This window comes from Sinohyriopsis cumingii, chromosome 2 (genome assembly GCF_028554795.1).
Source record: "Sinohyriopsis cumingii isolate HCF-2022 chromosome 2, ASM2855479v2, whole genome shotgun sequence".
Taxonomy (NCBI): domain Eukaryota; kingdom Metazoa; phylum Mollusca; class Bivalvia; order Unionida; family Unionidae; genus Sinohyriopsis; species Sinohyriopsis cumingii.
This window is the reverse complement of record NC_142962.1, coordinates 87418256-87446063: the sequence shown is the minus strand read 5'-3', so window position 1 is coordinate 87446063 and position 27808 is coordinate 87418256. Positions and strand designations below refer to the sequence as shown.

The 27808-nt window shown below is 34.9% G+C and overlaps 1 protein-coding gene across 1 annotated transcript in view; it reads left to right on the top strand.

The window, feature by feature from the left end:
* The window catches only part of LOC149805324 (vacuolar protein sorting-associated protein 54-like), an 80981-nt gene that overhangs the window by 14212 nt on the left and 38961 nt on the right, over window positions 1-27808 (top strand). Inside the window, exons 4-5 of the mRNA XM_089934075.1 lie at window positions 1062-1096; window positions 21023-21154. Of these exons, the coding sequence (XP_089790201.1) occupies window positions 1062-1096; window positions 21023-21154 (167 nt within the window). The remainder of the gene's footprint in view (window positions 1-1061; window positions 1097-21022; window positions 21155-27808) is intronic.

Here is a 27808-nt window from a genome sequence, read left to right as displayed (position 1 = left end):
GAGCCATTTGAGATGAAGGGATGAAATTTGGTAAAACTATATATGATGTACAGCGTTTTAACTTAACAGCTATTTAAGAATAATGAATGAAGATTTGTATACATGTATATTATAACTGGAAGGTGTGTTGCATTGCATCTTTGTGTGACTGTATCTTCAAAATCAAGTTCACTGGGCAACATTTAAGGTTTCCTTTTCTTCTGTTATATATCTTTAATGCCCATTAATGTACAGGGATGAATCATGAATGGTACATTCATTTATGATTCATATTTTGATGGCATCTAATGTATCACAATGAAGACTTTATTTTAAGGGTCAGTGTCACTGATACATTTTTTTGGTAACCCATATTCAGCAATTATCCTCTAATGTCCAGATAGGGCAGTGAAATTTCAGTTACTTTCCATGTCTACCCAGTAACTTTACATTTTTGTCTTAAAGGATATAGTTAGATTTCACTACTGTGAACTTTTGTTACTTCACCAGGGTAGGTGGGGAACAAAAATTTACTGAATTTGCTTGTTTGTTATATAATGAGATGACCACTTTTGAGAGACTACAGGGGAGTCTGCTGTAGCATGTTAATTTGGGTCCATAACTGCCAACCATATTATGTACAGAACTGTGCTGTAGCTAGAATGATTAAAAATTTAATAAATGTATGTATGAGTGGGAGGGATAGGATAAACATTGTATCAGTAAAATGTATGGTAGTAATTTTACTACTTGCCAGCTTCTATAACAGATAATCCCTACAACAGATAATCCCATAACAGATAATCCCATGCTTGTTGCATGAGAACATTAGTTATGATCTGTGAGTTCTAGGTTTATGAAACAACTGAATTATTTTGTCTGTTTATCATCTTGGCTCATGTTTTGAGTAGTGTTGGAGAACATGGTACTTTCAAAGATAAATAATTGGGAGTCATGATGTGACTTTGTTGTATCCAAATTAGATATAACTAAGCGCAAACTAAATGGTATTTTTGACCAGTAACATAGTGGTTTCAGTCACTCTTGAACCCCAAAAATCTTACCTTTCATTTTATTTTCAGAGAAAAATAGGGCAGAATTGGAACAGATTCCTAAAGTAAGTACATTATTTCTTACATTCATGCAGATTAGGATATTGTAGTAATAATAATTCCCTTTTTTTTTTATAATACATGTAGATACATTTTACCCAGAATTGAAATGTATTTTTATCTTTTTCAACTCTAGACACAGGAGATGACCATGATTTCTATTTTCCCAAGTGGTCGAAGACCAGAATAGCTCATACAGTGGTCATATGCCTGCCTGTCATCCATCTGTCATCTTTTATAAATTATTTGTTATTGCTTGAGGTCCCAAGCACTTGGAGGAAAGTCATGAAACGTGGCACATCATTTCATCATGATGTTGTGTTGGTCATAAATAAAAATGGTATCCTTGAACATCCAGTAATGCCACCATGTTGGCCATCTTTAAAATCTTACTACTTCTCCTGAATTGATGGTCACATCAACAAAGGTTTTCACAAAGACTTTTTTATAATATGTATATAGTCTTGAATAATTTTTTTTAGTGCTTTAACCTCCAACATGGTTACCATGATGACCATCTTGAAAATCTTGTTATTGAAACTCCCTTCGAGCAAATGGTACAGTTGTCATGGGGTTTTCATTAAAAGACTGTTATGATACTTGGGTGGACCTAGATGAAATTGTTTCTGGTATGACCTCTAACATAACTTTATTGTGTCCATCTTGAAAATCTTTGTATCACTTCCTCTTCAAAACAGATAGACATATTAGCTCAAGAACTTTTTTACTTATTCTGATGGAATTTTGTAAAATCATTGTTTCATAGGCCTGGATGTATCTACTGAAAATTTCATATGTGGTTGTCCAGACTGAAAATGGTATTGATCAAATTTCACAATATAGCTGCCACAGCTGGCATTTTTGAAAACTTGGTATAACTTTTCTTCCAGAATAGACTTATGGACATGGAATTTTAACAAAAACACTTCTTGCACTAAGGAATTGGTTGTTGATGAATATACAACCAATATGACATCCCAATCTGACCATCATGTTTCTCTTTAAGAGATGGTTGCATTGATATTGTGTTTCATGCTCCTTCTTAAGGGATGGATGTATTGACATGGGGTTTCATGATCTTCCTTAAGGGATGGTTGTATTGACATGGGGTTTCATGCTTCTTCTTAAGGGATGATTGTAATGACATGGGGTTTCGTGCTTCTTCTTAAGGGATGGTTGCATTGACATTGTGTTTCATGCTCCGTCTTAAGGGATGGTTGTATTGACGTGGGGTTTCATGCTCCTTCTAAAGGGATGGTTGTATTTACATGGGGTTTCACACTCCTCCTTAAGGGATGGTTGCATTGACATTGTGTTTCATACTCCTTCTTAAGGGATGGTTGTATTGACATGAGGTTTCATGCTCCTCCTTAAATGATGGTTGTATTGACATGGGGTTTCATGCTCCTTCTTAAGGGATAGTTGTATTGTCATGTGGTTTCATGATCATCATTAAAGGGAAAGTTGTTTTGATATAGGGTTTCATTCTTCTCTTTTAAGGAATGGATGTATTGACAAGGGGTTTGATGCTCCTCCTTAAGGGATGGGTGTATTGACTTCTTGGGTTTCATGTTCCTCCTTAAGGGATGGTTGTATGACTTCTTGGGGTTTCATGCACCTCCTTAAGGGATGGTTGTATTGACATGGGGTTTGATGCTCCTTAAGGGATGGTTGTATTGACTTCTTGGGGTTTCATGCTCCTCATTAAGGGATGATTGTATTGACATGGGGGTTTCATGCTTCTCCTTAAGGGATGGTTGTATTGACATGGCGTTTCATGCATCTCCTTAAGGGATGGTTGCATTGACTTCTTCGGGTTTCATGCTTCTTAAGGGATGGTTGTATTGGCATGGGGTTTCATGCTCCTCCTTAATGGATGGTTGTATTGACATGGGGTTTCATGCTCCTTCTTAAGGGATGGTTGCATTGACTTCTTCGGGTTTCATGCTCCTCCTTAAGGGATGGTTGTATTGGCATGGGGTTTCATGCTCCTCCTTAATGGATGGTTGTATTGACATGGGGTTTCACGCTCCTCCTTAAGGGATGGTTGTATTGACATGGGATTTCATGCTTCTCCTTAAGGAATGGATGCATTGACTTCTTCGGGTTTCATGCTTCTCCTTAAGGGATGGTTGTATTGGCATGGGGTTTCATGCTCCTCCTTAATGGATGGTTGTATTGACATGGGGTTTCATGCTTCTCCTTAAGGGATGGTTGTATTGACTTCTTCGGGTTTCATGCTTCTCCTTAAGGGATGGTTGTATTGGCATGGGGTTTTATGCTCCTCCTTAAGGGATGGTTGTATTGACATGGGGTTTCACACTCCTCCTTAAGGGATGGTTGTATTGACATGGGGTTTCATGCTTCTCCTTAAGGGATGGTTGTATTGACTTCTTGGTGTTTCATGCTCCTCCTTAAGGGATGGTTGTATTGACATGGGGTTTCATGATCACCATTAAAGGGAAAGTTGTATTGATATGGGGTTTCATTCTTCTCTTTTAAGGAATGGATGTACTGACAAGGGGTTTCATGCTCCTCCTTAAGGGATGGGTGTATTGACTTCTTGGGGTTTCATGTTCATCCTTAAGGGATGGCTGTATTGACATGGGGTTTCACACACCTCCTTAAGGGATGGTTGTATTGACATGGGGTTTCATGCTTCTCCTTAAGGGATGGTTGTATTGACTTCTTCGGGTTTCATGCTTCTCCTTAAGGGATGGTTGTATTGGCATGGGGTTTGATGCTCCTTCTTAAGGGATGGTTGTATTGACATGGGGTTTCGTGCTCCTCCTTAAGTGATGGTTGTATTGACATCGGGTTTCATGCTCCTCCTTAAGGGATGGTTGTATTGACATGGGGTTTCATGCTTCTCCTTAAGGGATGGTTGTATTGACATGGGGTTTCATGCTTCTTCTTAAGGGATGGTTGTATTGACATGGGGTTTCATGCTTCTCCTTAAGGGATGGTTGTATCGACATAAGGTTTCATGTTCCTCCTTAACGGATGGTTGTATTGACTTCTTGGGGTTTCTTGCTTCTCCTAAAGGGATGGTTGTATTGACTTCTTCAGGTTTCATGCGCCTTCTTAAGGGATGGTTGTATTGACATGGGATTTCATGCTCTTTCTTAACGGAAAGCTGTATTGACATGGGGTTTCACACTCCTCCTTAAGGGATGGTTGTATTGCCATGGGGTTTCATGCTCCTACTTAAGGGATGATTGTATTGACATGGGGTTTCACTTCATGCAGGATGTGGTTGGCCTGTATTAAAATAATTATGATCTATACTGCCAATATAACTGCAGTAGTCGCCATCTCGAACATTTTCACACAGCAACTTCTGAATGGAAACTTGTATCAATATGTGATTTTCATTATAACAATATGTAACTTGTCCTGAATGACCTTCAATGTGGCACCTTCAGTGTGGTACCTTCAATGCGGCACCAATAGTGTCCATCACAAAAATCTTGTTCAGACTATTGTAAAATGGGATTTTAGCTAAAATAGGTTTTGCACCTGATGTAATTGATACTTGAATTAAAATGGTGCAGATCTGACTACCAACATGTCCATGCTATTGTGAATAAGATTTAAAGCCAGGCCTATTCCCCACTGAGGGCAAGTCAAATGTCACTGCTTGCTTTTTGTGTGCTAAATTGAAATTATGAACACAGTGACCAGTACATGTACAAATGAAGTTTGAACAGAGGTGACACTTGGTTGTTTTGCAGTAAACCAGTGCAACCTCATGGTCTCATTTTGACTCAACAGACGTAATCACCTGTAATATGGAGTAAAATTCCTCAAGTAGTATAAAATATGGGAGTTAAGTTTATGAAATAGTCCATTTTGAATAACAGATGCCATAACATCCACTGGGTTCAGATACATAATTTCCATACGCACTACAGTAATACCTCGTGCATTCGCGTTTCTGGATTCGCGAATTCACGGATTCGCGAAATTTTCATTGGTACCCTCTACGTACATGTTTTCTTTATTTTATTGAATTGTACCTTCATTATATGACTTCTGTGACATATGAAGTTTACCTAGTTTACCTTCCTGACAATGACAAAGAAAACATCAGTCATTAAGTTTACAGTCCCATTCGTTACTTGGTTTTACCTTACTGTGAGTGCAAAAGAAAACAGCAGCCAATGAATTAGTATAGGGGTAATATTAGTATACATGTACCGTACTGTAAATGCGCTAGTGTGGCAAATACCCATTAGGCGAATACTGTACTCTATTTTTACGTCAACCATTTATTTCTCTTTTTAAGGGTAATGTATTACGCTAACTTTTAAATGAAATTAAAGTGCTTTGGGAGCATGATTTGGGTCATATTTAGGGTTTAAACCCTAGAAATAAGCATTTATTAGCATTTTTAGTGACTCGTACCAAACATTCGCGATTCCTCCTGATCCGCGACTGGTTCTGGAACCTAACCTAGCAAATGTTCGAGGTATTACTGTAGTTACTTCCTGAAAATTACTTTAAAGTGCTGTAATGAATGACTAAGCAGTTTTGTAAAATTTTTAAAATCTCAGATTTTTGCAGTCTGTTTGCTCATAGGGAAAATATTATGTCTATAGACAGAACAATATCTGTAGTTTTGTTTGGTGTATGGCACTTCGTATGATGAACTCAGAACTGGCCCAAATATAATAATTTTGATGATTTTTGTTTATTTGTACAATACTGCCATTGACAAATTCTGAATTACAGTATTTCTTTTGTTATCTGAGGTTTATGCTATTATAAAAACTTTTAGTTCTGCAAATTCATTTCAAATTTTGGGAACACATCCTATCTCAACCCACTTGATGTATGGTCCAGTTACATTGTTGATTTTTAACAACAGAGCTGTCCCATATTTAAGACAGATGTTTTCTGACAAAGAAAAGATACATGTACAGAGCTGTCCCATATGTAAGACAGATGTTTTCTGACAAAGAAGAGATACATGTACAGAGCTGTCCCATATTTAAGACAGATTTTTTCTGCCAAAGAAGAGATACATGTACAGAGCTGTCCCATATGTAAGACAGATGTTTTCTGACAAATAACAGATACATGTACAGAGCTGTCCCATATGAAAGACAGATGTTTTCTGACAAAGAAAAGATACATGTACAGAGCTGTCCCATATGTAAGACAGATGTTTTCTGACAAAGAAGAGATACATGTACAGAGCTGTCCCATATTTAAGACAGATTTTTTCTGACAAAGAAGAGATAGATGTACAGAGCTGTCCCATATGTAAGACAGATGTTTTCTGACAAAGAAGAGATACATGTACAGAGCTGTCCCATATTTAAGACAGATGTTTTCTGACAAAGAAGAGAGTTTTCTATGCAAATTTAAGGCTATTATATGACTAAGTTACCAGGATGTAGCATGAATGGAAAAATCAGATAATTGCAGAACTTGGTAATTATAATGGCATTTGGAAATGATCCATACATAAGATTTTTGTTCCCATAGTATTGACATCATGGAAATTTTTTTCATAAGGAGAAATTCACTAAAGATATTAGTTTGACTAATAAAATTCACAAGACTTACTGCTAATATACATATGTAGGTCGATAAGGATCCTTTTTAGTTTTGAGTGATACAGAAACAAACTGTGTAAAACTGGTGGGATCCAAGTTACATTGTATTAATTACCTAAAGCTTTCAATCAATAACTTGACTGTCTTTCTGGTTGTCATTGTTATCAATTTTCTGTCAATGGGCACAAATGGGAATATATAGTGGCACAGCTGTTGTAGTTAATTTGTCTGTGGTAATTTGATAATTGACACAAGCAGTGGTCTTTTGTATTATATTGATAATTTATCAGCTTTATGAAGTACTTCATTCAGCTTAATACCTAGACATGTTCTAATTATTGCATGCTTTTTCTTTTGATCATAACTTACATAAAATGGATATTTCCTTCCCCATTTGTCTTGGTTCTAGCAATACCTTGGTTGAGGAACATGGCTTCTAAAATATGCACAGAAGATAATGAATTGCTGACGCATGCCTAGTCTAATAGTACCATTTAACTTTGATTTTATTGTACATGATCCAAATGGAAAAGAGATAGAGGATCTCAAAAAAAAGAATTTTGATCAATGACAAAAGGAACTAGGCCTTTTAGTATGGCATACACACAACAGGAGGTCACTGGAGGTCATATACGCAGCAGCTGCATATTTTCAGGGTTGTCATCAGCTTGATGTAATGAGTTTTACAGCATGAAATTCGCCCAATTTTTTATCACACTGTGCAGGCATTATGTCAAATACTGTTTTACATTTTTATAAGTTTTACCACAGTGTGCCAGTGATCTTTCTATTGAAACATGTACACTACAGCTTTTTTTATAGGATATTTATCCATTAAGGTAACTTTAAGAGCTTTTCTATGAAAATCACCACTTATTGTCCTTCATATAAAATATACAGTACTGCCTATTGTAGACAGAGATCACTTTTTTTTAGTCCCATGTTTTAAGGATTTTATCTGTGTTACTTTTTATCTTTTTTACATTTTATAGAATTTTAGTATCTTTATATTTTATGCTTCTAGCTAAACTGAATATAGACCAAAAAAGCTTATGGTTTGATCAGTTGTCCATCTGTCATCTGTCATCCATCCATTAACACAAATGTGTTATCACTGCCCCTGCTTAAGTACTTAGAGGACTGCCTTCAGCCTTTACGCACACACATTGATCCCATGGTCCAGTTGGCCCTAAATAAAAATTGGTGCTGCTCAGAGAGCGAATATGGCTACCACAGTGGCCATCTTTACATTTTTTTCTAAGTCTAAATAGATGGTCACAGCTACATGGAAATTTCACTAAAAGACTTTCATGATGTCTAGTTGGTTCTGACTGAAAATTGGGCTGATCTTATGTCCAATATGGCTGCCATGGCAGCCATCTTGATAATCTTGCTATAGCTACTTCTGAATGGATAGTCATATCAGCTTATTGATTTCCCGTAAAGACTTAATATAATGTCTAATTGGTCCTAAATGAAAATATAGTCAGTCTGTTGTCCATTGTGACCATCACAGCGGCTATTTTGAAACTTTTATTGCTACTTTTCACACATGAATGACCATATAAACATGGAGTTTCCACTAAAACACTTTTTATGATGTCAAATTGGTTCTGAATGCTGTTGGTATTGATATAATGTCCAATATGGCCTCCATGGCAGCCATATTGAAAATTTTAGTTTTGCTTTTCCTCTTGAATGGGTGGTCATATCAGCATGGGATTTTCACTAGAAACCAGAGTTTGATAGATGTTGGATAAAGGCATAAAAGCTTGAGAAACCTTGAAACAATTGCTTCATCCATATACAGTCACAAAGATAGAAAGAAATTTCTACGTAGAACATTCTATTGACTCACATTTTTCTGTTCTTGCATTTTACTATAAAGCAAGTAAGGGTCAACCAGGTGAGTGATCTTGGGCCTACATCAGCCCATTGTTTTTGATTGCTTTTGTTTATGTTCTGTATCTTAAAAGCCATTTTGAGGTTCACAGGTACTCTCATTTATCATAGTCAAGGTTTGATTATCCAGGTCAAGTTCATTAATAAATTCCTTCCCCTTATCTGCACATTTACTCTAAATTGCTTTGAGATAAAAACATGTAACTTGGTTACTTTCATTGCTCACCTAATAACATCATTTCTATCACATGGATCACAGCCAGGTTTCATCATTATATACTTTGGGTAACTTTCCCACATATGGCTGGAGACAAAAATTCATGAATTTGCTTGTTGTCCAGATTGTCGTACTTTACTGCATATAACAAGCATGATATCATTGTCTTTTGAGAATTTGTTAAATGTAAATTTTCTTTTGCCATTGTCCAGATGATTAGTAATATTGAAATTACAAGTGAAACAATTCATCGATTACTTTTGCCGTTGTCCAAATGATTAGCAGTATTGAAGTTACAAGTGAAACAATTCATCGATTACTTTTGCCATTCCAATGCACATATTGATATAATATGTGGAGAATCTATACATAGATATAACACAAAATGATACTTACAGATTATTTTAATATTCAGGAGTCATGAATAATTATTAGTTTGTTTTATCTTTTTATTATTTAAATTGTGAATTTCTCTGAGACTGATGTCAGAAAGAAAAAAACAACCTATAGACAACCCATTCACCTTCTACAAATTAACATGGTGACATAGTTCATATCTCCACCACCTCACCAATTCTGTGCTAATTTTCTTATCCCAACTACATGTTCAGTGTAAAGGAGACATTCCAAATGTGTTTCCCCATGTGTAATAAAGTATTTTACTCATCATTTAATAACCACTTTTATGGGAAGTTACTCTGTTGGTTTGTATCTTAACTACTTGGGACTAATTTGATGGCTATACATTCAGTGTGTCACACAGTGAAGTATGTTACAACGAATTCTTATTCGTGGTGGTTATTTGTTCGAGTCCAGGGTAAACAATAACCACCAATCAGAACTTAATGTAGCCCATTCGCTGCAAATGAACAGAGAAACTTTGTGCAAAGGTGGTCTTTAAATGATATTTAAAGTATTGAAATAATATATTTGGAGCAGATTTGCAATGTCTCTTATTTTGTTTAGATTCTTAATCAGTTATTGAATATCCAGATGGGATAAATAAAATTAGCACAGATTCAATGAGGCAACAGATTTCAAACTGCACGAGTTGTCACTTTGCATACATTATTTAAAAAATATATTCCAGGGGAGTAGGTGTTGTCATTGGTTTTCCTCCTTCACTAACCAAACCAAGTACCAGTGGCTGCATGAGTTGTTTTGCATCTGCAGGAAGTACACTGATAGATTTTGCACAATTTTTTTCTGTTTGAAGATTATAAAACGATAATGTCTTGAAAGTTTAAATGAAGATATGGAATTGGAAGTAAGATGGTTTTAAGCATTCATGCGGTGCAAAACAAAGGGCATGGTGGCCAAGATGAGTCATGCTTCTGATCAAAAGGGGCAGCCGGCAGTGACCTAAAACGTTGAATTAAAATCACTGACAAATAACTTTTTAAAAGTATTTTTGTTATCTTGTCATGGATGAGAATGTGTTATAAATAGATGCTAAGCCTACATCTGTCTGTCTGTAATCTGCATGCTGGAAATAAATCCGTTAAATCAACACACATAAAATGGCACCACCTACCACTGACAGACTTTTTAAAGATGGAAAGACCATCAAGTTGATATGTATATCTATAATATATAATATCTTAGGCTGGGTATTATGAATCATATCGATACATGGCACCGGTATATTGAAGCAGAATCATCTGTGCAAATTATTACACTTTGTAAATTGTTATAATTTATATGAAATATTTTGCGGACAAATGCATGCTTGTCATCAAAATGCCTACTAGATTTCATGAAGTCTGAAGGAAGTTGGGATTATATTTATGTCCGTTGTTATAAGATGTGTATCATTAATAACACCATTCCATCTGTTGTGTATTGAATCAATACACAATGACTCATGTTTAACTCCTGGCTTGAATCGAAGCCACAATAATGAAATTGAGAAAAAAAATCAATTACTTTAATAAAATCCTTCAGTTGACGAAGTACTATTCCATAATAGTAGTAATAAAGGCAAGAAATGTGACCAAACTAAAGATAAGTGAAAATGCCAGTCATGACTTTTAAAATGTGTTTGTTTTCTTCTCAGAAACAAAGGTCCAATTATATCCATTACAGTTACAAACCAAATTAAATTGACAGAGTCCTTGTGAAAACTTTGCAGCTGCTTCCTTTGTAATGTGTGCCTGTAATTTTAATTTTTGTACAACATTGTACTATGTAACTTTTTCTGCATGAATTTGAATATACAATGGAATTTTCATACCTTAGAAAATGAGTGGATGTGTCCATAGGTGATCACAACTGCCTTAGGTGTTTGATTCACATCCATGGTGTGGCTAGGCTGCAAATATACAATTACAAGGAAGTGGGAATGGATGAATAACTGAAATAAGGGAATGGTTATGTATTTTCACTGGAGAATTCTAGCTTAAAAAACACCTAGGCGTTAATGGTGTTTTTAAAGGGGGTGTGGGTTTACACAAATGAAATTCAATAGTAATTTACACATGCCTGCCAGTGCAGCTATTTGAACATTATGCATTTTTGCGACAATGTTGAGTGTTGAGACAATGGAATACACTGTGCAGCTGGAATGTATGCATGTATGTATGTATGTATGTATGTATGTATGTATGTATGTATGTATGTATGTATGTATGTATATATGTATGTATGTATGTAAACACACTCACACAAGGAGATTATCCTTGTCCCAAAAATTAATATTGGGAGGGGTCTTTTAAAGCCAGGGTTTGACCTTATACAGATTTTGTATTGACTATACATGTATATGAAGATCAGGTGGACAATGATTTCATGAAATATGTAGATGCATTCCATATATTTTTTTCTCTCATTTAACAGTAAATTATTTCTCAGTAGAAACATTTTATTCAGTTATAAGCCCATTTCAAGTTCTATTTTATTTTTAGATAAGAACAGCCATTTATCTTTACAGAAATGTTGTACGACATAAAACAGTGTGACAAAAGATTTTTGGGTTGTATTGACTGTAAGGCCTTTGTGTTAAAAGGCAACTTTCGTTAGCCCAGATCTGTCTTTAAGGCCTTTGTGTTAAAAGGCAGATTACTTTAGGTCGGTAATGTCTGTAAGGCCTTTGTGTTAAAAGACAGCTTTCTTTAGCCCAGTAATGTCTGTAAGGCCTTTGTGTTAAAAGACAGCTTTCTTTAGCCCAGTAATGTCTGTAAGGCCTTTGTGTTAAAAGACAGCTTTCTTTAGCCCAGTAATGTCTGTAAGGCCTTTGTGTTAAAAGACAGCTTTCTTTAGCCCAGTAATGATTCTGTCCTTGCTCACATATTGCAGGCTGTGACTTGCATGAAGAAAATCCAGGGCCCCCTCATTGGGGCATGTGGCTCTGTAAGGGAACTGAGAGCTATCAGAAGTATTATTATAAAAAAAACTATTTAACTGACTTCAAGTAAACTTTATAGTAAGTAACTTGGCATGAATTTCTTCACAATTTGTTCAGATGGTGTTGTCAGATATGACCAGTTCTAGTAGAATAGGAAAAGAACTTCAAACAGATTCCTCTCAAAAAACACCTCAACAGAATTTGGCCAAATTACAAAAACTATCCTGTCATGAAAGTTTTTCATATTTGCTGGAAAGATACTGATCAGCCATCAAGCATGACTGTCATGTATAACAATAGACAAACCTCTAAAAACAAATTCTTCTTAAAAATTGCTCAATAGAATTTGACAGAAACCATACTGCCATAAAGGTCTTTCATATTTGCTCTGATGATGCTGATCTGCTGTCAAAGCTTTTAATCAAATACCACCAATAAGAATTTTAACAAATTTGACAAAGGATTCCTGCATAGATGGCTTTCAGTTTTATGCAGATATCTCCATCAAATACTGCCACCATTGCTAAAGTCAGAAAAACCATGAAATGATTCCTCAAAAACTGCTCAACAGGATTTGACCACATTTGACTGAAAGCATCCTGACATAGAGGGTTATTATTATTATACAAATGATGCATTTGCAGTCAAATATGGCTTCCGTTACTAAGTATAGAAAAATCTTCAAATTGCTTCTTCTAAAAAAACCTCTCAGCTGAATTAGACCAAATTTAACTGATAGCATTTTGGCATAAAGGTCTTTTTGATTGTCACAAATTAAGACGATCTACCACTAAATATGGCCACCTTTGCTAAAACTTTACTAAAATGTCGTATAACTTCCCAGAAACTGCCTAGCAGTATATGACCCAATTTGACCAAAAAAGATATTGAGGCCTCAGAGTATTCAGGCATCAGGAGCTTTCAAGCTGATTAAAATTATGCCAATTCACCTTTAAATAATGGTCTTTGCTATTGTTGTTAAAAAATACAATAACTTCTAAGTCTTTCTAAACGTTACAAGATAGATTTGACTGAAGAGCATCCCAGCTTGAAGGGCTTTCATATTAATAGAAGTGATGAAAATCCACATTGAAATGTTGCCACTGTTGCTAGAAATAAAAAGAAAACCATGTACATAACTTTATCTTGGAAAACACGATCAACTCTGACAGAAAGCATCCAAGCATATAGACATTTCGCTTTGACAGATAATGTTTTATGTAGTATAGATATTTTAGAAACCATGTGACAAATGTAATCTATGGCCTTGGAAGAAATTTGTACAGAAAGCATCCTACTGACTCATTTTTTGGGGGCCAACTGTTCTTGCATTTTAGGCATGTGAATATCAGCAGGTAAATGATCTCAAACCTACTTGGGCCTCTGTTCTTGCATTTTAGGCATGTGAATATCAGAGGTAAATGATCTCAAACCTACGTGGGCCTCTTCTTGCATTTTAGGCATGTGAATATCAGAGGTAAATGATCTCAAACCTACGTGGGCCTCTTGCATGTTAGGCATGTGAATATCAGCAGGTAAATGATCTCAAACCTACTTGGGCCTCTGTTCTTGCATTTTAGGCATGTGAATATCAGAGGTAAATGATCTCAAACCTACATGGGCCTCTTCTTGCATTTTAGGCATGTGAATATCAGAGGTAAATGATCTCAAACCTACATGGGCCTCTTCTTGCATGTTAGGCATGTGAATATCAGCAGGTAAATGATCTCAAACCTACTTGGGCCTCTGTTCTTGCATTTTAGGCATGTGAATATCAGCAGGTAAATGATTTCAAACCTACATGGGCCTCTTCTTGCATTTTAGGCATGTGAATATCAGAGGTAAATGATCTCAAACCTACTTGGGCCTCTGTTGATGGTTGCTTTTGTTTCTGCTTTATATCAGGGATGAATCATAGTACACTCAAGTTTCTCAGTTTGATGATATCTGATATATCAGTCAGGGTAATATCAAGGTCATGGTCACTGATGCATTCTTTCCTCTTTGCCCTTCGAAACATAAAGATGAATTAGTAACTCGACAGCTGAGTGACAAGACTTACATCCAGATCTCATCAATGTATAGTTAATTGACTTTACCACTGCAGGCAGGGGATGACTATTCTTCAGTTTGATTGTTTTTCAGATTGTTGACATGATATTATTGTCTTTTCAGAATTTGTTAAATGTAAATTTTCTTTTACAATAGCCCCACTTATCAGCTATATTGAAACAGAACATAAACCTAACATTTCTCAACATTTTTTGAAGTCATTTTTTGTTTATTGAAGTCTATCCTTGTTCTGTATCTAATTTAGCTTGTAAAAACCTCATTCTCACAGTTTTACTTGTCACAAGAAACCTGTAGGAATCACCTGTGCAAATTATTACGGTTTGTAAAAATTGTTATAATTGATGAGAGACATTTTGCAGACAAATACATATTTGTCATTTGAATGCATACTAAATTTCATGAGTCCTGGGACTTCATTTATGTCTGTTGTCACAAGATGTGTATCAGATTAGGTAACACCATTCCATCTGTTGTGTATTGAATCAATACACAATGACTCATGTTTGACTCCTGGCATGAATAGAAACCCCAGTGATGAACATAGAAAAAATCAGTTTCTATAATAATCAGCATATTTACTACTTGCACCTTCAGATAATGATGTACTGCATCATAAGGGTCCTGAATTAGGCAACAAATGTGACCAAACCAAAGATGTAGTGAATATGGCAGTTGTGACTGTTGAAGCCTGCTAGATTTGTTTTAGAAAGCAGTTACATCCATTACAATTGCAAACCACAGTCCCAGTGAAACATGCTTGTAGGTCATCCTCCAAACATTATGTCCAGAAAAAACGGGGATTATCTAATCCTGCTCAAAATGGCAGCTGCTTCCATAGTCATGTGTGGCATTATTTTTTAAAAGCACCATGTTATGTAACTACTTACACACTATTTAAAATACACAGTACAGTCATTGTACCTTAAATTATAATTGGAATTGGTTCATAAATGAGGACAGCTGGCTTAGGAGTTTAATTCACCCCTGGACTATGGCTGTGGGAATAATGTGATCGAGGGGGTGGGGTAAAGAATAACTAGGATATGGGTGGTGTTGATGTATTCACAGGATATTCTAGTTTAAAGAAGCACCTTGGCTTAAATGGTGCTTTTTTAATTGGTGGGTGGGTGGGAGGCTTTACAAAGTCAAATCAGTACAAATTTACATCTACTTTTCTTTGTCAGTTAATAGTGCAACAAAGTAAATTGATGTACTGATGAAATGTATACAAATATTGCCCATGAAAAGAAACAAAAACAAACAATAGAACACACTTGTAACCAAAGAAGCAAAGATGAACCATAAAATAAACTTACAAGTAGAAACCTTGATTTCATTGAATCCACTCTTGAAGTCAGGATCAGATGATATGCCTTTCTTCACTTCAGTAATTACTCTCCATGGAATGATAGGCATGTATTCATGTACATTTGCTGCCATTTTCAGCTTTGTTTAGACCAGTGATGACTAAGATCTTTGTGTTAAAGGCATTTGTTTAGCCCAGTGATGACTGTAAGGCCTTTGTGTTAAAAGGCAGCTTTCTTTATCCCAGTGATGTCTGTAAGGCCTTTATGTTAAAAAGCAGCTTTTTTTTTATAGCCCAGTGATGATTCTATCCTTGCTCACATATTGCAGGCTATTACTTGCATGAAGAAAATTTAGGGCCCCCTCATTGGGGCATGTGGCTCTGTGAGGGAACTGAGGGCTATCAACAGTACTATTTATTTTAAAAATTTGGTCATTGTCAGCAGACTTTTTACTAACACCTTCAGATAACGACATACTATTTCATAAGGGTAATTAAAAAGGCAACAAATGCCAAACTAAAGATGAAATGAATGTGCCAGTTGTGATGGTTGAAGCCTTTTTTTTATATAGAAAGCAAACACCTTCAGATAACGACATACTATTTAATAAGGGTAATTAAAAAGGCAACAAATGCCAACAAACTAAAGATGAAATGAATGTGCCAGTTGAGATGGTTGAAGCCTTTTTTTTTATATAGAAAGCAGCATCATCCATTACAATTGCAAACCGAACAGAATTAGCATAGTCCGGGTGAAACATCCTTGTATGTCATCCTCCACACATGTCTGTCCCGAAAATACAGGGATTATCTAATCCTGCTCAGCATTAAAGCTGCTTCCATAGTCATGTGTGGCATTATTTTTAAAAGTACCATGTTTAGAAACTACTTCTGCTCTGTCTGAAATACTTTTTATAGTCCTTGTACCTTAAATTATAATTGGAATTGGTTCGTAAATGAGGACAACTGTCTTAGGAGTTGAATTCACCCCTGGACTACTTTTCTTTGTCAGTTAACAATACAGCAAAGTACATTGATGCACTAATAAAATATATACATTTATTTCCCATGAAAAGAAAGAAAGAAAAACAGTAGAACACATCCATAACAAAAGAAGCAAAAATGAACCGTAAAGTGAATTTAAAAGTAGAATCCTTGATTTTAATGAATCTAATCTTTAAGTCATGATTAGATCTTATGCCTTTCTTCACTTAAGTAATTACTGTCCAAGGAAAAATAGTCACATTTACTGCCATTTTCAGCTTGTTTGGCCCAGTGATGATTAAGATCTTTGTGTTAAAAGACATTTCTTTATCCCAGTGATGTCTGTAAGGCCTTTATGTTAAAGGCAGCTTTCTTTATTCCAGTGATGTCTGTAAGGCCTTTATGTTAAAAGACAGCTTTCTTTATCACAGTGATGTCTGTAAGATCTTTGTGTTAAAAGGCATTTCTTTATCCCAGTGATGTCTGTAAGGCCTTTATGCTAAAAGGCAGCTTTCTTTATCCCAGTGATGTCTGTAAGGCCTTTATGTTGAAAGGCAGCTTTCTTTATCACAGTGATGTCTGTAAGGCCTTTATGTTAAAAGGCAGCTTCTTTTTTTTTTTTTAGCCCAGTGATGATTCTATCCTTGCTCACATATTGCAGGCTCTGACTTGCATGAAGAAAATCCAGGGCCCCCTCATTGGGGCATGTGGCTCTGTGAGGGAACTGAGGGCTTTTAATAGTAATAAAAAAAATCTGCTCAACACGCTTTCATCGAAGTTTTTTAAATTTGTTCTGATGATGCTGATCTGCCATCAAATATGGTTTCATTAGTAAAAATAGAAAAACCTTTGAACAAATTCTTCTCTGAAGCTACTCAACAGAATATGATGACATTTAACAGAAAGCATCTTGGCATAGATGGCTTTCACTTTATACAAATGTTGCTGATCCACCGTCAAATATGGCCACCTTTACTAAAAACAGAATTTAAACACGAGTTTGCAAAATTTGCACAAGAGAATGTGTCCCATAAAAATCTTGAAACTTCTTCTCAAAAACCACTCAGACGAATTTGTCCTGATTTAACAGATAGTATCCTCATAATGGCCTTTCAAGTTTTGATAAATTAAGGGTGAAACGATACGCCCAAAACTGTTGTGATATATTGCAATGTAACAAATCCATATTGAAATAGGCATTGCAATGCAGTAACACTTAATGAAAACAATAAAATAATATTTACTACTTGAAAAATACAGCATCTCTATGGATGTTACCATGTAAGATTTAAAATGGCAGTCAATTGAACAAATAAAATTAACATGAAAAATGAAGCAAGTACATGAAAGCAGTAAATTATCAGCTGATGAAAATTTCACTGCCATTTCTAGTCAGTCTGTGTTTTAATCTAAGCGTTACAGAAGCATTGTTTTAAATGTCTCAGCACATTTGAACTATCCTTTTTAATTATTTTTTTAGCAAGATGTTAAATAGGTCACTGCATATTTCTTGAGGAATATTAACATATTGACATCTAAAGTGCAGTAACAATGTCTCCTGCTGTAATAAATGGCATGGAAGTTGCAGGAATGCATAGCCTTTTCCTGGCTACTTGTGCAATGAAAGGAAACTTGTACCGCTGAGCTCCTCCATTTCAAAGGATTCTAATCCTTCATTATCAAGGAATCATTCCTGAACAAGTCAACCTAATACTTCATTCTTTGAAGTCTGGATTGAGTCCTGTTCATTTAGTGTCATAAAGAACAGGATATAAACAAGTGAGGTAAAGTGAAGTTTATAAATTAATATTTTTAACTTTACTTGCCCCTACCCTCTTTAAACTTTGGCTGAATACTGAATAATGGTACTGTGCATTTTAGATTTTTTTAAAAATCTGGTGGTAAGCAAGTATCTAGGAGAAAAAAGAAAATATGTATCTTGAATTAAACTAGATAAATTGTGAGGAATACACAGATTTGTAAGATGAAAGCACGACCATGAAAAAATTGCATTACTGAAAATTGTAGTATGTATTGCCAGAACAGCAAACTGCATTATTCTATCATTACACTACTGTTAGAAATCATGCCAATCCATCATTATATATGATGATCATTACTAAAATAAAAGAGGGGCCCTGAGTGGCTGAGTGGTCTAAAGCACTCTCCCTCACTGCCATCTCATCTCTGTATGGGCTCAAGTCTCAGACTCGGCCAATGTGGGTACGTGAGGAAGCTTGCCAGTAGCTTCTCGTGGGTCGGTGGTTCTTTCTGGGGTTTTCCCAGGTTCTTCCTCCACCATTAATATTGGCTGCCATGTATAGCCTATCGTATGCTGAAAAATGTCTTTAAACCCTACAACAACAAGAACTAAAATAAAAATGCTTCAACTGACTTCTTTTCAGAAACTGCATAGTGGAATATAACCTAGTCTGAGAACAAAATATTTTGGCTTTTAGGTCCTCAAAATTGATGCAAATGATGTCAATTTTCTGCTAAATAACCTAACCATGCTGCCTCTAAAAATAGGAAAACTTATAATTTTTAGAAAAGCTGCTAAACAGAATGTAACCAAATTTAAAATAAAGCATCCTCGTTCAAAAACCTTTGATATTGATATAAATGATGCCCACCTAATATAAAATCTGGACACTGTTACTAGAATTTGACCAACTCTGACAGAAAGCAGCCAGGCATTAAGCCTTTGAGTTTGACCAATGATATATAATGAGTGTGTAAAAGATTGAGAAACCTTGAAATAATTGTGTTCATAATATATTTAGTCACCGCTCTGGTGGCCTTGTGGTTAGAGCGTCTGCCTGGGAAGTGGGAGGTTGTGGGTTCTATCCCCGGCCAAGTCATACCAAAGACTTACAAAAATGGTACTAACGGCTTCCTCGCTAGGCGCTCAGCATTAAGAGGCTAGTGTTAGGACTGGTTGGCCTGGTGTCAGGATAATGTGTCTGGGTGGGACATCATGGGAGAAATTTCTGCAGAAAGCATCTTACTGTTGCTGATTTGTTGGCTCTTTGATTTGCCTAGTAGGTAGGTAAGTGTGTGTCACATGAACAATCAAATATATCACTAAAATATATGTATAATTAAATAAAGAACATGCAGTTAATACATATATAAACATGCTGATGTAATACTGTTTGTGCTCAGTGTGACTGATGTTGTGAAAATTAATCACTTGTCTGCTGCTATATCAGTGATCAGAATAACAAAGTACTTAGATGCAGTGATAGAACACCCAGGTGTTACCCATGAAAAGATGTCAAAACAAACTGTACAAAACATTTACACAAATAGAATACATTTACCATATGTACTTGCTTATAAGTTAAGTCCAGCTGCAAAGATCCAGAGGGGCCCCGAGTGGCCGAGTGGTCTAAAGCGCTCTTCGTTACGGATCACTGCCATCTCACCTCTGTCTGCGGCGGTTCGAGTCTAAGATTCAGCCAATGTGGGCATGTGAGAAAGCCTGCCAGTAGCTTCTCGTGGGTCGGTGGTTCTTTCCGGGGTTTTCCGGGTTCTTCCTCCACCATTAATACTGGCCGCCATGTATAGCCTATCGTGCTGAAAAATGGCGTTAAACCCCACAACAACAACAACAACAGCAAAGATCCAGCTCTGCCATTGCATAATGCGCTGCAGATCCAGGTCTGTGTAGTTTGCTAGGAGTAATCAGTAAAACAAACAACATGCAGGGTGGTCTGCAGGTACATTATGCTGTGGCAGATAAGGATTTTTACTGTTTGCAGTTTAAAGTGACCGCATTAGCAAGTATACTCTGTACAACAGTGGAATATATTGACAACAATAGAATACATTTATAAGGTTTCCTTCTGCCTTATGTAACTACTGGCAGTAAAAGGATAGGCGTATAAACCCCAGATGAAATTGAAGCATGTCAGTTGCGAATGAATGCATGGATACCATATATACTTGCTTATAAGTCAAGTCAAACTGCAAACAAAGATCCTGATCTGCCATAGCATAATGTACCTGCATATCAGGGCCTATGATGTTTGTTGTACTGAAACTCATAGCAAACTGTACAGACCCTGATCTGCTGGCACATTATGCAACTTAAGATCTGGGTCTGTACATTTTGCAGTTGGACTTGTCTTATAAGTGAGTACATACAGATAGGTAGATACCTGGTAGGTGGATTGTTTGGTTTGTTGGTTTTCAGTAAGGTTGTTATTCATTTATTGTTTCATCGCTTGTTTTGACTGATTACATGTGGCATCAGTTCCAATGTATCTGGTGCATGATAAAATAGTCACTATAAAACAGACAGATTGCAAACCACCCTAGAATAGAAAGGGTCATAATAATTATTTTTGTACAGTAATTCTTTGCATAAGCAAATAATCTGATCTTTACAAAATTCTTCATAAAAAATTTGTGTTTGCTATTAGTAAGGTTTGAATCCCTACACACGATGTATATCTTGGGTTCAAGATGATTGTTTCTTTTATATGGAAAAATGAAATAATTTATTTAAAATTAGCTATGAAAAATATCTGCTTTCAGTTATTTATGAATCCCAATTTCAACTTGGAAAACCCAGAGACTTTCAATGCTGTCTTTCCATGGACACAAGTTGAAGAATCAAGGGTGGATAACTCAGGGGCAAGGCACTCTTCAAAGTTACTTCAAGAAAAGGTAGTATAAACCAAATACATATGTATGTGGTTTAATTTTGTTATTTATGCACATACGTTATTGTAACATTATTGTAACATTATTGTAACATTATTGTAACATTATTGTAACATGTTTGTTTCAGTATAATTTCTTATGTGCAGACAGTTGGTTTTGTTACAGCAGAGTTGAGTTTGGTCACTTGAGGTATTTTGTTAAATGAATGAAACATAGTACAGTAAAACCTATCTTGAAAGTCAACCCTTTCTTCCAACAGAAAGTGGTCACTCAACATAGGTGGTTTATCATAACAGGTATTAACAAGAGGGCATAGTTTCAATGTTAAAATTCCAAGAAGGAAAATACCATTTGTATTATGTTCTTTATTAATTGTTCTCATTAAAATATTACATGCATTATATGAATAGTTGCTTAGCACTAAATATATATCAATCATAAAGTTTGCATTATGATCTATGTAAAATACAAATGCAAAACTCTTGGGTTCTAAATCAGTGCAGGAAAATGTTTGTAAGTGTTTGAAATGAATAATACCACATGTTGGGTATAGTTCTTTTGTTGTAAAATCTACATCAGACTTATTTGGCATGTAATTTGTACATGTAGTGGAGCTAGTAATTTTGTTTAATATAGGCTTGGCCATAATGGATGCCATTCCTGAGACATTAATTTGCATTATTCTCATTTTGTTTCTCAGTATCATGGTGAAATTTATGAATTTATTTATTTTGTTAATATGATTTAGGTAAAGCTCTGGAAAATTGAACACAATTTCAGACATGTATACTGACTGAAATATATTAGATGTAATAACTGAAAGAACTCAAAATTCAAGCCAAAGAATATGCAAGCATGACACTATTGCATGATAGCATGGAAATAATTTAGTATAGTGTCATGTGTGCATTCTTTGCCTGTGTAATGGAAGACATTCTGCATTGTATGGAATATTTTTTCATTTGATGAATACTGAACATATATTTAATGTTAGGAATTTGTATATATGGATAGTCTATTTTTCTTTAATTTATTTGATCTTTTTTTATGTTCTGAAATATGCGTTCTCTTAGTGCTTTCTCCAGGATGTCTGACGGCTAAAATTTAATGAATCCTCATTTGAAAATGAGTGAGATGGGGAAAATCACAGTCAGTTTTCCATGAAATAATGAAACCTTCCTTAACTGTATTCAAAAAGGAAATCAAGCAAGTTCCCTCCATTACTGCATTTCAAAACAGAACAGAGTTATTAAATAGATGAAATAACAATTCACATATGTAGCAGAACTCGCCAGCTTCCATTACATATTTCTGTAATGACTGTGCAGGTGTGCAAACTTATCAATACTTACTTTGCCATTGTGAGAGTGGGAGAGGGGTATAAGGATTTATACTATGGACATGTTATTGCAGAATCCATACTGATTTGTACCAGACAAATCAACTGAATGCACAATATCATGCATTATATTTTTAAGTCCAGTCTTTATTTCATTATTAACTCCCTAAAATATTATTTCGAAAGGAGGGGCAAACTCCCCCATCTTTTTTAAAAGGAGGGGCTAACTCCCCATCTTTTTCAAAGGGAGGGGAAAATTTCAAAAGGATTTCACCCCTAAATTTTCAGTTCTAGAATAGACCTTTAAATATACCTTTGTATACTTTGCGTTTATATGAGTCATAATACTTAATAATTGCGAGATTTGTTGTACTGAAATAATTAGACTTCCCTAAAATAAATAAATGTATTATCATTATTAATATTATTACACAATAGTTTCAGGAGTAAAATTATAAATTTGCTCAAGATATCCTTATACAACTTTCTATAGATATTTGGTCATGATTTGCTTGCATTTTGGAAGCCTTCAGCAGTGAAAAGGCTTAAAGTACAAGTCACTGGTACAAGTCATGTAGGCATTCAACAAGTACAAGTCATAGTACAAGTTATGTAGGCATTCAACAAGTACAAGTTACAGTACAAGTCATATAGGTATTCAACACCGACTATTTCAGTAATGGGTGTCAGTTTTTAGAATTTGATTCTACATACCTTTAAGTGGCAAGCATTCACTTAATTTGGATTCGTTTACATCCATGTTCCTTTGGAAGGTAATTATTTAGATGCCTTGAGAGGTACATCCGGCAAAATTAATGTTAAAGCACGTAGACATTTTTGGATGAAATGAACCTAAAGGTGTGATCCAGTACAATCCAAATTGAGTGTCGCAGGCTGTGATGTCACAATTAAAGCTATGCATATTGATAAACAAATTCATAGTAACCTCACTCGTGATGACTCCACTCATCACACTCTTACTTTGACCCAAGTTTAGTGGCCACCGTTGCAAAAGTCCATAGTGAGAGATTATATTTGTTTGGAAGTTTCTTGGTGACAGTTATGGCGCAGAGCATGCAATAATCAGGATTGAATAGATTTTGGTTAAAGAAAATTAGTATTACATTTTAAAAGAACGATTTATAGTTAGCTTAAAATGAGTAAATCTGCATACATGACCCATGTGAGTTGTACTATAGCAGAATAAAACCCAGCCTGACTCATATTTGTATTGTTAACCATCCTCATGTAACCATGAGCTAAATTACCAAGAATGAATTTTGGTCCAAAATATGTATACACACTTAATGCCTACATGTATACTTTGTAAATATGAACTTAATATGCAGGTGTCACTTCTCTTATGTTATGTGTTTAGGCTCGAATAAACATTAACACAAGAAAGATTGAAAACAACAAGCTTTGAAAAATACAATAATTTATTGCCCTGAAAAATTCTGTAAAAATGAAAAAAAATATGAACTTACAGTTTTAAGAATCAGATCCAAAAATAATCCAAGAATAATCCACGAATACAATTTTTGAAGTCCTAATAACAAAATGTTCTAATGATTTCAAGTTCAAGTCCCGACGAAGAATCCAAGATGGAAGACGATGACATGTGCTGTAATCTGTAGTATTGAAGTCTACAGTTCCTTGTAGAAACAAGAATTTTCACTCCGGTTTTGGATAGCTTAATACATTTTTTATAAAAGCTGTCCTTATTCAACAATTTCACATGAGCACACATATTTTCCAGAAAAATAACAGAATTAATCCTTTTGAATACAAGTAATTTGAAATAACTACAATGTAAGTAATTTGAAATAACTCCAAACAGCACAAGATACAACTTCCATTATAAGAGAAAGCCCAGCTGCATCTGAGAATAATTCTCCAAAACAAAGGTTATATCATCTTCTAAAAAAGGAGGTCATGTGATTATGTTCCAGAAGCTCATTGAAATTAGGTACTTGTTAAAGATCACGTACACCCGGTGTGGCCCTGATGAAAACCAATCATTTTACTCTAAGAAATAAAAATAAAAAAATTGTTTACATCTTAAACACGTAGTCCCATCATGACCTCGACAACAACCAATCATTTTAAAATAAAAATAGAACTTATTTACGTGGTTGCTACTAATTTTGAATCAAGGTCAGGATCTAGATCAACACCTGGTGTTTATAAAACAAACAGTCATGGTCAAACTATTTTCTGAGAAAAAGTATCATCTCTAGTGAATAAATTTACATTACAGTAGCATGTAATGAAAAATAAAAAAAATAAAACTGACAAACAATTAAATTGATTGATATATATATATATATATATATATATATATATATATATAATATATATATATATATATATATATATATATATATATATATATAGATATATATATATAGATAGATATATATATATATAGATATATATATATATATATATATATATATATATATATATATATATATATATATATATATATATATATATTTTTTGAATCAAATATAATTAAATCAAATATACATAACACTTGATTTACACTATAGTTGAATTTCCTGAAGTATAAATTGAAAGTAATGCAAATGCTCAAATGTGAGCTGTGCACAAGTTGCAGCACATATCACCATTGATGGTATATAAATGAGTACAGTGGCACAGAATGAATGTTATTTCTAAATTATAAGTGTGTTAACATTAAAGTGCAAACAGCGCATACATTGAATTGGTGTAAATCAAGCATCACCTATATATGAAATATTTCACAAATCTTTTTGTCTCCAAACAGACATTTTTGTGAGGCAGTGGCTATAGATGACTCTGTCTTGTTTGGATTTTTTAAAAAGTTTACATTAAGATTTCTTTTTCTGTCTGAAGGACAATCAAGAAAGTTGTATATAATAACGTTACAGATATCAACCTGTTTCATGTTATTGATAATTTACATGTCCTATGACATCACAAAAGGTATTATTCTGTCACAGTTTCATGGTGAGCTCAGAGGTTAATTGGATGATTCTGTTGTTCACATTAAGTTCTGCTTAGACTCAGTATGTTCATGAGTCAACACATGAAATGTGATCATGCGTGGGTAGTAGACCTCTGTATAAATTTGTAAACGAAGCAAAATAGCTAATTATGAAATAGTTTTCCAATAGTCTTTAACCTTGCCATTAGGTCATACCATCATAATGCTCAAAGAATGCAGATTTAAGTGATACTAGCTTTCTCATTTTAGTGATATATCTTTAAAAAAAAATTAAGAAGAATTCTTAATAAACAGAAACTTGATTTTCTTAACTTCACTGAATAATGTCATCTTTGCTTGCCAGATCTTCCATATGAAAAACAAACATACATGCTAGAACCATTATATCTCTATGTTCCAACTTAATCTTTATATATCTGTATGTTCCAGCTGAGTCTTTTTATCTCAATATGTTCCAGTTGAGTCTTTTTATCTCTGTGTGTTCCAGCTGATTCTTTTTATCTCTATATGTTCCAGCTGAGTCTTTATATCTCTGTGTGTTCCAGCTGAGTCTTTTTATCTCTATGTTCCAGCTGAGTCTTTATATCTCTGTATGTTCCATCTGAGTCTTTATATCTCTGTATGTTCCAGCTGAGTCTTTATATCTCTGTATGTTCCAGCTGAGTCTTTTTATCTCTGTATGTTTCAGCTGAGTCTTTATATCTCTGTATGTTCCAGCTGATCCAGCTGAGTCTTTATATCTCTGTATGTTCCAGCTGAGACTTTTTATCTCTATGTTCCAGCTGAGTCTTTTTATCTCTGTATGTTCCATCTGATTCTTTATATCTCTGTATGTTCCAGCTGAGTCTTTTTATCTCTATATGCTCCAGCTGAGTCTTTATATCTCTGTATGTTCCATCTGAGTCTTTTTATCTCTGTATGTTCCATCTGAGTCTTTATATCTCTCTATGTTCCAGCTGAGTCTTTTTATCTCTATGTTCCAGCTGAGTCTTTATATCTCTGTATGTTCCATCTGAGTCTTTTTATCTCTCTATGTTCCAGCTGAGTCTTTATATCTCTGTATGTTCCATCTGAGCCTTTATATCTCTGTATGTTCCAGCTGTCTTTTGATCTCAATATGTCCCAGTTGAGTCTTTTTATCTGTATGTTCCAGCTGAGTCTTTATATCTCTGTATGTTCCAGCTGAGTCTTTTTATCTCTGTATGTTCCATCTGAGCCTTTATATCTCTGTATGTTCCAGCTGTCTTTTTATCTCAATATGTCCCAGTTGAGTCTTTTTATCTGTATGTTCCAGCTGAGTCTTTATATCTCTGTATGTTCCAGCTGAGTATTTTTATCTCTGTATGTTCCAGCTGAGTCTTTATATCTGTCTGTTCCAGCTGAGTCTTTATATCTCTGCATTTTCCAGCTGAGTCTTTTTATCTCTGTATGTTCCAGCTGAGTCTTTATATCTCTGTATGTTCCAGCTGAATCTTTTTATCTCTATGTTCCAGCTGAGTCTTTTTATCTCTGTATGTTCCAGCTGAGTATTTATATCTTTGTATGTTCCAGCAGAGTCTTTTTATCTCTATATGTTCCAGCTGAGTCTTTATATCTCTGTATGTTCCAGCCGAGTCTTTTTATCTCTGTATGTTCCAGCTGAGTATATTTATCTCTGTATGTTCCAGCTGAGTCTTTATATCTGTCTGTTCCAGCTGAGTCTTTATATCTCTGCATTTTCCAGCTGAGTCTTTTTATCTCTGTATGTTCCAGCTGAGTCTTTATATCTCTGTATGTTCCAGCTGAATCTTTTTATCTCTATGTTCCAGCTGAGTCTTTTTATCTCTGTATGTTCCAGCTGAGTATTTATATCTTTGTATGTTCCAGCAGAGTCTTTTTATCTCTATATGTTCCAGCTGAGTCTTTATATCTCTGTATGTTCCAGCCGAGTCTTTTTATCTCTGTATGTTCCAGCTGAGTATATTTATCTCTGTATGTTCCAGCTGAGTCTTTATATCTGTCTGTTCCAGCTGAGTCTTTTTATCTTTGTGTTCAAGCTGTCTTTATATCTCTATATGTTCTGAGTCTTTATATCTCTATAAGTTACAGCTGTGTCTTTATATCTCTGTATGTTCCAGCTGAGTCTTTATAGCTCTATAAGTTACATCTGAGTCTTTATATCTCTGTATGTTCCATATGAGTCTTTCTGTCTTTATAAGTTACAGCTGAGTCTTTATATCTCTGTATGTTCCATATGAGTCTTTTTATCTCTATAAGTTACAGCTGAGTCTTTTTATCTCTGCATGTTCCAGCTGAGTCTTTATATCTCTATATGTTCCATCTG